Raw genomic sequence first — 13,299 nt, forward strand, 5'->3', positions numbered from 1 at the left:
AATGTGCATAAACTGAATTCTATATAATTATACGACTTTTGTCTCAAAAAGGAGATAGAGTAGAAATAGACTTTCTGAGTGATAGATGAGTTCAAGTCTCCACATACCTTTTGTTTATGAAGTTCCACAAGCTCTCCTTAGTAGTTATTCGTCTTCAATCGATGAGCGTCGTGAAATCTAAAGCTCAACTACACATTCTATCCTAATCTGAGACTTAGCTATAAGTAGACTAGAAATCAAGACTTATAGTTTTTACAATTAAACTTGACAAACAAGCTTGAGATAGCAACCTTTGCGAGTTCGATCGAGCAATGCTCTAAAAAAATGTTAAAGAGAGAATGAAAGACCAATTTCTATTTTATGTTGGAAATTTTAAAGTTCTTTTTTTTTATAATCGGTCAAAAATATATTTAAAGATAGACTAATTTTAGATTTAACATGTGCTCGTACCGTGGTGTTTGAAGGAAAGAGATGAAAACATTATACTCATGCATGGAACAGAAATTTTAAAAGGAATTAATAGGAAAAAGAAGAGTATATTAACCCCATTTGTTTCTCATCTATGCACAATACTCTTTGTGATTTTAAATCGATATTTGATGGAAAATCAAGGGTATGTTTTGAGAATATATGAGAAGGAACCAATATTAATGTTGGATGATATTTTGGGATTACAAAAATAGTGGTGACGACGACAAAAAATGTGAAAACTTGAAATGTAACAATAGTGTAGTCAATCTTGACAGAGAAAACCGGCCTTAGTCTTTGACGGAAAAAATTTCTTTATCTTGGCGAGACAAGTTCGAACCGTAAAACTCATTGAAACAGCCGAAATCTCACGCTACACTGAGTAGAGTGTTAATGAAATGATGATATCTAGTAGGCAGTTATTCAGAACTAGACTCAAACTTGTTTATTTGATTTCTTTGGACTTGTTAATAACTTTTAGTATTCACTCGATATTTTTGTATCTTGTGCATATCTAAGTATTTTTAGCCAAAAGTTTATAATTTATTTAAATTTATTTAATTTCGACCCCGAATTTATTTCCATTTCTATCCTTTTTCTTGAAACTTTATATAAATCAAAATAAGTGAGATTCAAGTAAGGATGACGGATTTCCGACAAACGCCTAGATTTTTCTTGTTTTACTGATTCTGATTTTAGTTCCCCTGGTGTTTTCATGTACACTCAAAAATTGCTTTTCGACTTCTGGAAGTCGAAAAATCAGAAATCAGTTTGGCAATGTCATTTCAGAACAACTTCTAGTTGTTTGCCAAACTGACTTCTAGAAGTAGAAAAATTAACTTTTTTGTGAGTCAAAATAGTTTTGCTTATGACAGTCTGTTTTCTGGTATCCAAATGCTCTCTGGACACTTAAAAAGTAATTTTTTTACTTTTAAAAGACAAAAAGTAAGAGATCTGGGTGTAGCATTTCAAAATGATTTCTAAAAGCAAAAAAATTAACTGTTGATGTAACAAAATAGTTTTGCTTCTGACTTCTACTTCTAATTCTAACTTCTGCATACGGGTGTAAATTCGGGCAGGACAGGCCGCCCGGTCCAAAAACTAAGACAGGTCGGGCAGGCCAGGCTTAATATTTGTGAGCCCGTAAATAAATTCAGGCCGGGCAGGCCGGATAAAAATAGATAATTTGCTACCCAAAGACCGCCCGAAGCCCGCTTTTTATACGGGCAGGGCAGATCGGGCCGGACATGCTACTATTTTTTTTTTTTTTTTTTAAGTTAAAATTTTTCAAATGAATGGTATTAAATTTATTTATTTTTAATATAATATCCTTTCCTTTCTAACATTGCATACTTTAAGTGATAGTATTATTTTATATTTAAATTACAATGACAAATTTTTAATTTTAGCCTATAATAAATAATTAATTAGAGTACAATAAACTTTCTAATAAGAAAATATATTACCATTAATGTTTTGAAAAGGTTAATTATAAGTAAAAACAAGTATATATTTAATTTTTCTTGACAAAAAATTGACAATTGTAAAATGGTAACTTTTAAGTCTCTTTAAGAGGATATTAAATGATTAATGGCACATAGAAAGTTTTCAGGCCGGGCACCAGGCCGGATATCAGGCAGGGCATCATAATTAATTGCAAAGCCCGAGACCGCCCAATAAATTAATCCAGGCCAGGCCGGGTGGTCCATGACGGGCCATAACAGGCTTTGGGCACTTCGGGTACAGGCGGACTCGGATGGGTACAGGCAGGCCAAGTATTTCCGGGTATTATTTACATCCCTACTTCTGCAGCCCACTTGCAGCGATTCATGCTCACGATCTTGTTATAAACCGAGCATAATCGGGCCCATTTGTGGAAACCTCATAGGAAATAGAATAGCCGTATCTCATTTTTTGATCCCCACCCTGCAGCAACAGCAATTCTTTGTAGACAGAGAGAGGCAGACCTTTGAAATTAGTGGCGGGGATCTTATCATCTTCCCCCTCACTCCAACCCAATACGAGACTCAGACACTCTTAAACTATTAGAATTTACACTCTACAGTATCCGCCAACTTCTAGGGTTTATCAAGAAAAACCCCTCACAGTCCACAATGTTAGCTTCACTCAAATTCCCCCCCACTCTTCCTTCAAATCGTTTCTTCTGCTGCCACTGTACCTCTTCACCCCGTACAGAACAACCCACTATTGACATGGTCAAATACGAAGAAGCTTTTGCTAAGAGGATGGCAATGGCTGGACTCAAACCTCATCACAGAATTGGTTTGTCCCTCTCATTCTCTGCAGCTTTTTAGCTGAAAGATTCAATTTTTATCTGTTTTGATTTGTTTGATGATGGTAATTGCAGCTGTAGGAGTTTCAGGAGGACCAGATAGTGTGGCTCTTTGTGTATTGACATCTCAGTGGAAAAAGGATGCCCTAATTGGAATTGATGAAAAAGATGGGTGTGTAGATGGGCTATTAGCCATTGTAGTTGACCATGGTTTACGAAAAGAGAGCAAAGATGAAGCAAATGTAGTCCACGATAGGGTTTCGAAACTGGGTATTGCTTTTAATTTGTTTTAGTTTTTTCCATGTTTTACTAGTAATTTTGTGGAATAGTGTTGATGGTGGTCTTTGTGTAGGTGTTAGATGTGAAATTGCAAGTTGTGACTGGTTAGATGGAAGGCCAAAGCTGGGACATTTGCAAGAAGCCGCTCGTGATATGAGGTCAGATATCTTGAGTTCAGTATTTTAGCCGTTTCAGTTTTGTTGAATGTTGTATTTTAGCTGAATAGAAAAAACTGTGGGTGTCAAATTTTCTGATTATGGGTTGTTCTGGACGCCAGGTATCAAATTCTGCAGAATGTTTGCCTGGAAAACCAAATTAGTGTGCTGCTTATTGCACACCATGCGGATGATCAGGTATGTCGTCTCTATCTAGTTCACCGTGTCCTTGGAATCAAAGTGCTCGTGTATAAGTAATTTAGAAAATTTAGCTTCTTCTTTGTGATAAATGGGAACTTCAGCCCTTACAGTGAACAACTCTGACCTCAGGCGTATGTTAGATGTTGCACTTTCATATCTCACTAGAAAATAATCTTTTGTTAAATGTTGCACTCATAACTCGAGCTTTAGAATTTTTTAGCAAAGAAAAGAAATCAAGAAGGAATTTCAAAGCTTCATAAGATACTTCTGCAGGCTTCAGATTGTAGCATCATATTATGTATATGTATGCTTTATGCTTTATGCCAGCACAACTATGTATGTTATGGGTTTATGAATCTGAAAGTCTGAAATGGGTCAGCTCTGTTATATTGAGTTTGTATCATACAGAAGAGAACTATGTTCACTTGTTAAATTTTGGAATATCCTAACAGATGGCATTACTATTGCAGGCTGAATTGTTCATTTTACGATTATCTCGCAACAGTGGTGTTCTTGGGCTTGCTGGAACAGCATTTATTTCTGAATTGTTCCCTACAAACATCCATTACTATGGTGAAACTTCTTGTACTGATGGGATTCTATTAGTACGCCCTCTGCTGGACTTCTCGAAAGAAGATATGTATGAAGTGAGCACCCCTTTTTGTTATTGTCATGTTTAAATTAAGGTTGATTATATTGGTTTTGATGCTGTGGTACTTTATGTGATTGGGATGTTAAGGTGCTAGATTCCAGTAACCTAGGGAACAGACACCGTGTTGTTAAGATATGTATTAAGTGCACACCCGTAATACCTGTTGTGATCTACTGTATTTTCCTGTGAATGTCCCATGTCTTCATGGCATTGCGATGCTAAGGTCTATTTAACGTAGTGAAGAAACAGAATGTGTTACCTATGTTGATCCGCTTCATTTGTTCACATGTTATACTTAACATTCACCGCACAACCACTGCTAAAGCTGTTACATTAACATCATATACTCAGGTGAATTTTACCCTTTGAAGACAACTTAAGTTGGCTGTAAGGCCTTATAGTGCTTTAAGAGCACGCTGCACTATGGGTAAGTGTAGTACTCAGCTGCAAAAGAATTTAGATAGATTTTTCTTGTAGTCTTTGCATATTGAGCTTATTCTATAGCGATATAAAAACTGTTCTTGAAGCTGCAGGGAATTATACTTTTGGGGGTGAACCAAGGGTCTTCAAAGAGAAAACAGATCATATGTTCTTCCTTTTTTTCTGAACACTATGTTGCACATCTAATCTGATTAGATTTCCTTAGGCACACGAATATGCATAGAGACATCAAAGAACTTTTTAAGGATATATATGTGATGTTTGTCATATGCGAAAAATTTCTAAATTTTGATATCTAACATCTTCTGTAGATATGTCGAAAAGGTAGTATCTCATGGGTTGAAGATCCAACAAATCAGAGTCCATTGTTCGCTCGTAACAGGATCCGTCTATCATTGGGAAATTCAAAAATAGGTGAGTTGTGACTCATGCATGAAAACTTCTACTAATGTATTTTTTATACTTCAATGGAGAGATGGACTTTGTATTGCCCTGGGTACCAATTTTCGTTTCCTCTCTTGTGACTCAAATTCTTATGCCACATATTTGGACTTCTCTAGAGTCTAAAACATATTTGGTGGAGATATTCAAGATTTATGTTCTGCATTTTGTACATGACATAGTTTTAGGCCTGTTTGGCATCTTGATAAAGTTTTGCTTGTATCTAAGATTTCAGGTACCTTCAGATCTGAAGTGCAAGCGCTTGTTTCTGCCTGTCGAAAAACACGTTCTTTTGTTGATAGAATTTGCTCTAATCTGATAAATCAGACTGTGACTGTCAATGCTGTAAGTAACTAATCTCATATAGACGAGAGTCGATATATTCAATGAAACTCATGTTTTAGTTAGCATCTTATTTATCAGTTTATGGTAGTTGAAAGTCTCCTTCGTGTTTTTCTTTTTTCTTGAGACCTGGTTTACTACTAAATCGTTATTAAAATTCACCTTCGGCTCTTTCTTTACAAGAACATTAGCTGTACTTATCCCTATTTAATATACTATTTTCATATTGAGAGCCAAATACAATGAACAAGCTTTTGTTGGATGTCCTCTTTGGTGGCATTTTGAGCAGTGAGTGAATTAAGCATGGTTTCTCAGAAAATGAATTGCTTAGTCATCTTTTTCTTTTACAATGTGGTTTAGTTTGATTTAGTTTCTCATTAGTGTATCTGAACAGAACCATTTCTTTTAGAAGAAGTTAGGATTTTAAGACCCCAGTAACTTGCAAATGTGAACATTGACTAATTTTGCAGCGTGGATATGTTACCATTGATGTAGAGAAGCTGGATCCTTCAAATGTTGAAGATATATGCCTGTCCAAGTTTTTTACATTAATTTTGCAGGTATTGATGATCAGTCTATCAAATCTAATTTTAAATTCTTGGTTGTATTTTTCCTGTTACTTTTGTAGCATGGGTAAATGTTTGTGAAAGCTAAACCATGGTATAATATTTATGTTCTACGTTTTTTCAGTTTATTTCACAAAGGCATAGGCCAGTTAGAGGCAGAACTTCAAAGTTGTTGTTGGAATATGTGCGGAACTTTCCTATCAAGGTTTACTCAGCTTAACTCTGGTATTTGTTTTCTTTCTTACCGAAGTCTAAATTTGTTCATTGAGTTGTTCCATCATAGAAAACAACCCTTAAAACATTCTTAACAATTTATTAAGGACATGCTTTCAATGGTAATATTATATCTAGACCATTCAAATAGTTAAGGTCACGAGACTCGCGACATAATCTGTAATTCCTTAAATTCCTTAATCGAGTAGGAAAACCTCAAAGGTTTCTTTCTTAATTGCCTTAAAATGGTAATAAAAGAAAAGATAATGCTTTCTGATAGTCATATGTACAAAAAATTGAATAAGTGATAAAACAACCTCCTCCTCCTCCTCCTCCTCCTCCTCCTCCTCCTCCTTTTTCTTTTTTTTTTTAGTTTGAAAAGCTGTAAACACCTAATGACCAATTACTTAAAACACACAGTTAAGTGGCTAGCCTTATACTGAAATTAGTGTTAGTGACCAAGATTCGCATGTTTCATCGGTAGTGGATTTGTGGTAGTCGGTAGATATTTAGATCCATGCACTTGCACTTAGAAGTATGCTTCCTTACTGATGCTTGTAATAATATAATACCTGCCTTTTTGGTTTTTTCCTTAATGTTTCTCGAAATATGCAATTTCTGTTAGACTGTTTCTATAACAAATTAACAACACAATCAATTGTAGATGTTCAAGCATGTTCTCACAGATTTTAGAAATTGTTAATCTCTATCTATTCGTTTCCACTTTTTCAAATTTTTTTTTGACATCCCCGCAGACTTCTCTTACTGCAGCAGCTTGCTACATTTGCCCAGCTCCACGATCTAATGGCACAAAAATCCTGGTTTGCTGCTCTGTTGATTCTCCTTTACCATCAGAAATGGCTTCTTCTCACAAGTACTTTTGTGAAGGAAACAAGCATTTTACAACTAGCGATGTGAAGGATATACTTATGAACGCGAAATCATATTCAGATTGTTTGGTCCTACCGGATGCCTCAGATGTGCCATTTCTACACGCAACAACCTCAGAATCTATTCTAGGAGAAGCAAAAAGACGCCGTCTTCTTAGTGAATCTACTCATGAAAGCATTTACTTATTGCAAAAAGAGGAAATGAAGCATTTCAACACCAAAACTGAAATTATATTACCAGAACATGAGTCAAGGCAGGACATAAAACATTCCAGTACTCATCTGAGATACGCAGTTGGGCCTGGTCAATTCCACCATTTTATGAACAGATTCTTGTTAATGTGGAGAGTTCAAAAGCTACCCGCTGGGGAGATTGCTTCAAACTGGAACGCGGAATTGGTATCTCAGGATTTTCCTTGCAGTTCATGCGTGGTTGGCCAGGAAGCTTCAGTGCGCACAATGGTGGAAGCTGATTGGCTGTATCTTGCTAGGCTTTCTAAAGGTCAAACACTAGAATCATGTCAAGAAGATAAACTTTTGTCTGCTTGTAAGATGGGGAAGAAAGTCTCATGTTCAGATTATGTGAGGCTATCAGCACAGAAAGCTCTCCTGATCTTGAAATTAATTCCTGTAGCTGCAAGGAGAGGCTTACCCGTCCTAGTGAATCCTCAAGGGCTACTGCTTAGTATTCCGGTACGTCCACTCTGTTAGTTTTCTAGTCGGAGCGATATACAACTCCATTCTACTATTTGGGCGTTGAATTTATTGTTTTGCAATAACTATAAACGCGTTAAAATTTTGAAACTCCTTGGCACCATAAAGAACCCTAACAAATTTAAGGATCGACCTAACCTGTTATTTGACTTACCACTTACCGCTGGTGAGAAGTCACCTGTAATGAGGCATCTCATTACTTGATCGGTTTGTTAGGCATCTCATTTGTGAGGCCCTGCAGCTTTCTTCTTCTTCTTTCATCTCTTTTTAGTATGTGGAAGTCCCTGATCCTTGCTTGATATGTACCGCCACCTCCTAAACAAGAATTTTCCCCAATTACCGTTAAATCAGCACTCTTTGGCTTCGGCTACTGCATGGTATCATATTAGAACTTTCCTGTTGTTATGTTTAGGAGATTGGTACTTAAGACTTATGACATTCTTATTTTTCTAATTAGGAATCTAGAAACAATCCCCATTTAATCCATATGCCATACTATGTGCAAAAGTAAACTTTCATCTTTAGCTCCCATTCTATATTGTCCAAGCCATTTTATTTTCATTGTATACAATTGGTTGATTCAGGGAGATAGCTTACTTAAATTTATATCAAACTTTTTTAACTATTCTGCTTTCACTTGGCCTTTGTGATCTGACTAGTTGTTCTGTAATTTTGTTTCAGAACATTTGTTTCAAATATTGTCGATACTTGTCAGTTTCTGCTACATACAAGCCGCGGGTACCCCTTGGAGGAGGTCATAGTTCATTTCTCTAGGTGATAAGTCCAGAGCTTTCCACTGATCGTAGAAACTAATATAACACTGGGAAGCGGTTAAAGTTTACACAGAAACTGAAGAAGATTGCTAAGCTAGTCCCTTTTGGCTTTTGGCTCTGACTGTGTATGCGAAGCTTACTGGTTCACCGTTAACCAGCTATGGATTTATCAGCTTAAAGAAAGATCAACATTGTTAAACTTGGTGAACCAATATGTTGGCTGTTGTTTTGGAGATATATGCCAAGTTATGTAAATGACAGGTGAATATGCTAAGTTATGTAAATGACAGGTGAATAGTAATGTTCTATATGAGATGCTTAGCTCTGTAATTTGTATTTTCTCCATCACACAAAGGAAATGGAAAAGTTGTATCTAGTATTTATTTTGTCAAAATATAGTGGCCTTGTACTGAGAATCAAAAACAGGTTCTGAATCAGAACAATCGACTTCAGTGGGTACCTAGTTGAAATAACAAAGGCAATTAAAATCCTCTCAGCATTACATAAATTTCTCGACACGCCTTTTGCATTAAAACCACGTAAAAACAGAGAATTGATACGCGATAAAATAAAGTGAATCAGTATCATTGCTGTTCTTTTTTCTCGAAAGTAACCAATGATTTGAACCATTTCTTCCAAGCAGCATCCTCTTGTTGATCGATCCATGACAAAAAAGCACTGTCTATCAAGCAAAAGGTATTTACATATAGAAGTTGGTACTGCACTGGAACAAACCGAAAGTTGGCAACTTGAAGAATTGGCCATACCCCTCCTTCCAAAACCAAGGCTGGTAGGAAATCCCTCTTCACATCTTCTTTCACCTGTTCCACACTCTTGCCGGTAGAAAAACCCATGTAAGTGAAAAATACGAATAAGTCCAAGGGACCAAATATGACGCCATCAACAACAACTTTGGCGGCTACAGCTCGCGCTGATTTTGGTGGGAGTTTAAGCCCTTGCTTTATGAACCGATCCAAGCCTTGGTACCTATAAAAGTAAAGTAACACCGTAGTAAGTGATATTTTCCATGGATCAAATTTTGTTATAAACCTCTAGCTTATTTTACATTTATAATATGTAGGTTTAAACGTCAATTGACCCCTTGAATGCTATACTTCACAAATCATAGACGCAAATTCCAAAAGAACAAAATCCAACAAGCTCTGTTTATTGTTATTCAATTAACTATGATATTCAATGCCCAAATGCTTAAGACTAGGTATGCAGATACTTGTCATAAATAAAAAACATTATGTAAAAACATATAACTCTCGCATTAAGCATGCAATAATTTTCACCACTATATTAACAAAATAAAAAAGAAGACCGATCGATCATAACCATTATACTACTTGCATACATGACAGTTTTCAAATATAACACGTAGGAAACATGTACCGTACACTCTGGATAACCAGTAACGATAGACCCAATACAGAACACTGCTCAACCATGGTCCATTTTTTCCAATGGAGAGGGTGCAGTAAGTATTTTCATAGACAAGTAATCTTTTTATTCCCTCCTAGGTGTATAAAGATCTGCTACCTAATTTCGTGAAAGGGTTGTGGCAGTTATAGCTGTGTCCTGCCTTCCCTACAAAAGATAATCTCGAAAGACAATAACCTAAATGGCTAAGCGATCATTTCAAAAGGTTAGCTATGACTAAATCACTCTAAAGCAAAACAATTACTAGACAGAAAATTTGCTTGTTCGGTTCAGAACTATATCAAGACCTTCAAGTGCTGAATTCTCAAAATGGGCTCACCCTTCTAAGAACACCTCTACGAATCGACTTCGGCAAAATTCCACCACTTGGCGAGAACCGTGATTATAGCCAGACCTCATCTTTTTAAAGAGAATAAGATTTAAGAATGAGAAACATGAAGACAAACCAACAAGTATCTACTTTAGAAATCTGTTACAATGTTCAGGGGTCTTTCCAAAAGATACAAAATCCGTGGGTCAGTCTAACTAGGTCCAACTTTTCAGAATGTGGAAAAAAAAATCACTAAAAGAATTTGCAATTCTATTAGTATAGATATGTACAAGGAGTGCTTAAGAAGAGAAACACTAACCAGAAATGACCGACAGGACCAACAAATGCTAACCCAAACAAGCCCGTAGTCCCCACTCTTTTCCAATTGATTTTGAATGCTTCAGTGCTATCCTGCAAACACACAGAGATTTTCATCAAACTACCAGAATACCTCTGTAACTTGAATAAGTAAGATTATCAGGTCATACTAACTTTTAGTGTTGTGCTTGACATAATCTGGACATAGTAATTGAAGATGCAAAGAAGAGTTTTTATTTTTTGCAACTTATGGAAGAGTTACCTATCAGTTGCATTAGCCTACAAAGACTTGATCTAAACATGAACTGTCGTCACCTTTATACATAGCAAAAAAGTTTATTTTTCTAAAGTCGACTATGAAGACTAACGTTTCCTTTAAACACATTAAAATCCATCTCCATGTTGCCTGTAGTAACAAGCACAACTTGTTCTTCCTCTGTAGGTTGCATATCAAGTCAACCCACAAGTGAAGCTCAAGTTAAATCATACCCTTACAGCCTTACTCCCACAATTCAAGCCTCTCTAAATGACCATAAGCAAATAACTCCACCCAAATCATAAGGATAAGGATTGAGATGCGTTCTTAAGCTGGAGGGAAGCTGAATCGAGAGGAAGCTGAAATCAAAGTAGTGTCAATTCATCTTTGACAAAATACTATCATTATCTTTAAATAAATCAAAATCACGGGAAGATGAATCACGAAAATAACTAACAATGAGAAATGAGTCTTGAATGAAAAGTATAGAACTTCTTCTTCTACCAGCCACTCAAACAAATTACTCTCCTCAAGGCATCTTTTATTAAAAAATAACTATAGCTCTGAAGAAGTTTGTGAGTTTTACTTGCACTGCGTTGTATGTTTACAAAGATTTCTAAGCATGGCAATGATATCTTTACAACTATCTTCATGAACCTAGCAACACCATACCCAAGTTTCTAACACTAATTTCTGAACACTTGGGAGCTCCCACAGATCAACACATAAGAGCACTACATATAACCAAGATCCTACATTATGATGACAATGGGTTACCACTACAATAAATAATGATTGAAACAACTTCCATATGAGGTCTTTAAAAAAAGTACTAACATCTAGGACTTAGGGGGTCAAGCAATTCATCAAACAGGCTTAAGGGTAGGTTTGCATTGATACTGAATCAAGGGCTTTTGCATTCACTACTTTAGATTATTTAGTACAATTAAACCAAGGGCTGAAAGAAATATGAAAAAAACTGAGACCCCCAGAAGATGAATTAGGGTTTGGGTTTTAAAGGGTTTACTTACATGATTTAGATGGCGTTTTTTGATAGAATAATGATGAGTGACAGCTTGAGCAGCAATATCTCCAGTACCCCATAGAAACCCAGAGCTAATAATTTGGGTTTTTACTGGATGAACAGCTAAACAATTCTGATATAATTTCCACAGCTTCAACATCGGGAGTATGGAATTTGATCAAAAAAATAAAAATAAAAGAAATAGTAGTTGAGAGATGTATCGTCCGTGATGGTGATTAAGGGTTTGCTACAGTCTCTACTGGTTGGTCGTTCGTTTATGTGCCCATCCCCTCTCGTTTATTTAGGACACAAAACCATCCCTTTACCCTCTCCTTCAAGTCTGATTAACCTATACTAGGGAGGGGTACTAATTGTTCCTGTAAATGTTAGGCAGCCCTGATATTACTAAACAGGCCAGGCCAGACGTAAGGGCAATTTCATAGGAATTAAGCCAATTGGCTATCTAAATTCGTAGGGCAATTCCTATGGCAATTTTCAAATGAAATTTTTTGTAGAGCCTGATGGATGGTCAAATGAGATTTTGCACTATGGGAAAAAAGTGGACGGTTGACCGTCAAGCACCAGGACGAAGGGCTGACGCTGGCGCTCGTCGTACAAACGTTGGCGTTCTTGGTAAAATCGTGAGGGTGCGAACCAGAGCCGCTGGCATTTGATCTCACAAATTCACCGGAACAGATAGTTTCTACCTCCATAAATACGGCTCGAGTTTGATCTCACAAATTCACAACAATCTTTCATCCGATCAATCTTTCCTTAATTTCAATTGCTTTCGATTTTCAACCATGAATTCTGATTTTGATTCTTCTGAGGATGATATGGAGATGGATGAAATGTTGTATGAAGAAGAGGAGGAAATGTGTATGGAGTTTTTGCGTCAGATGGATGAAGATGCAATTCAAGATAGAAGAGGGCGAAATTTTATGTTGCAATTACAAACCGGGATCATACCAAAGCCTTTAGAGTCATATGAAGTTGCGACTAGAAGATGGACGTGGTGAGATCGACATTTTTACCACGAAAATATAATGCATGATTATTTTAAAATGTGTTTATTCCGTTGAGGATTTTCAGCGACGATTCCGCATGGGCCGCAACTTGACGCAAAGGATTATTGCCGACCTTTGTTAGGAACAACCTTTATTTAATTATCAGTATGATGCACAACATGTACGAGACTTTAGTCCCGAACAAAAGGTCACTGCGGTCCTCCGTATACTATGTTACGGGGTACCAGCGGATTCCACGGATGATTTATATCCGTATTAGGAAAACAACCGCCTTTAGGTATCTCAAATTGTTTTGCGAAACAATAATCGATCATTTTGGTCCAACCTTTTTAAGAAAGCCAACTCAGGAAGATGTTCAAAGAATAAATACAGAAAACACTGAGAGGGATTTTCCAGGAATGCTAGGTAGTCTTGACTGCATGCACTGGACGTGGCATGCATGTCCGGTTGAATGGGAAGGCCAATATAAGGGCCATTATCCAAAATCAA

The 13,299-nt window shown here is 36.6% G+C and overlaps 2 protein-coding genes across 2 annotated transcripts; one reads left to right on the plus strand and one right to left on the minus strand.

Moving 5' to 3' along the window:
* Positions 1 to 2,434: 2,434 nt before the first annotated feature.
* Positions 2,435 to 8,625, plus strand: LOC113349073 (tRNA(Ile)-lysidine synthase-like). Its single transcript, XM_026592988.1, has 11 exons — positions 2,435 to 2,751; positions 2,837 to 3,031; positions 3,114 to 3,198; positions 3,318 to 3,393; positions 3,867 to 4,043; positions 4,801 to 4,903; positions 5,166 to 5,275; positions 5,743 to 5,832; positions 5,963 to 6,043; positions 6,807 to 7,634; positions 8,337 to 8,625. Exons 1-11 carry the CDS (start codon positions 2,583 to 2,585, stop codon positions 8,427 to 8,429), a joined length of 2,007 nt encoding a protein of 668 aa, XP_026448773.1. The 5' UTR covers positions 2,435 to 2,582; the 3' UTR covers positions 8,430 to 8,625.
* Positions 8,626 to 8,761: 136 nt separating this feature from the next.
* LOC113349074 (protein Mpv17-like) lies at positions 8,762 to 12,118 on the minus strand. Its single transcript, XM_026592989.1, has 3 exons — positions 11,790 to 12,118; positions 10,504 to 10,595; positions 8,762 to 9,415 (listed from the first exon to the last, which is right to left on the minus strand). The coding sequence occupies exons 1-3, from the start codon at positions 11,940 to 11,942 to the stop codon at positions 9,013 to 9,015; spliced, it is 648 nt and encodes a 215-aa protein (XP_026448774.1). The 5' UTR covers positions 11,943 to 12,118; the 3' UTR covers positions 8,762 to 9,012.
* Positions 12,119 to 13,299: the final 1,181 nt, after the last annotated feature.

This window comes from Papaver somniferum, chromosome 2 (assembly GCF_003573695.1).
Source record: "Papaver somniferum cultivar HN1 chromosome 2, ASM357369v1, whole genome shotgun sequence".
NCBI classification, from domain to species: domain Eukaryota; kingdom Viridiplantae; phylum Streptophyta; class Magnoliopsida; order Ranunculales; family Papaveraceae; genus Papaver; species Papaver somniferum.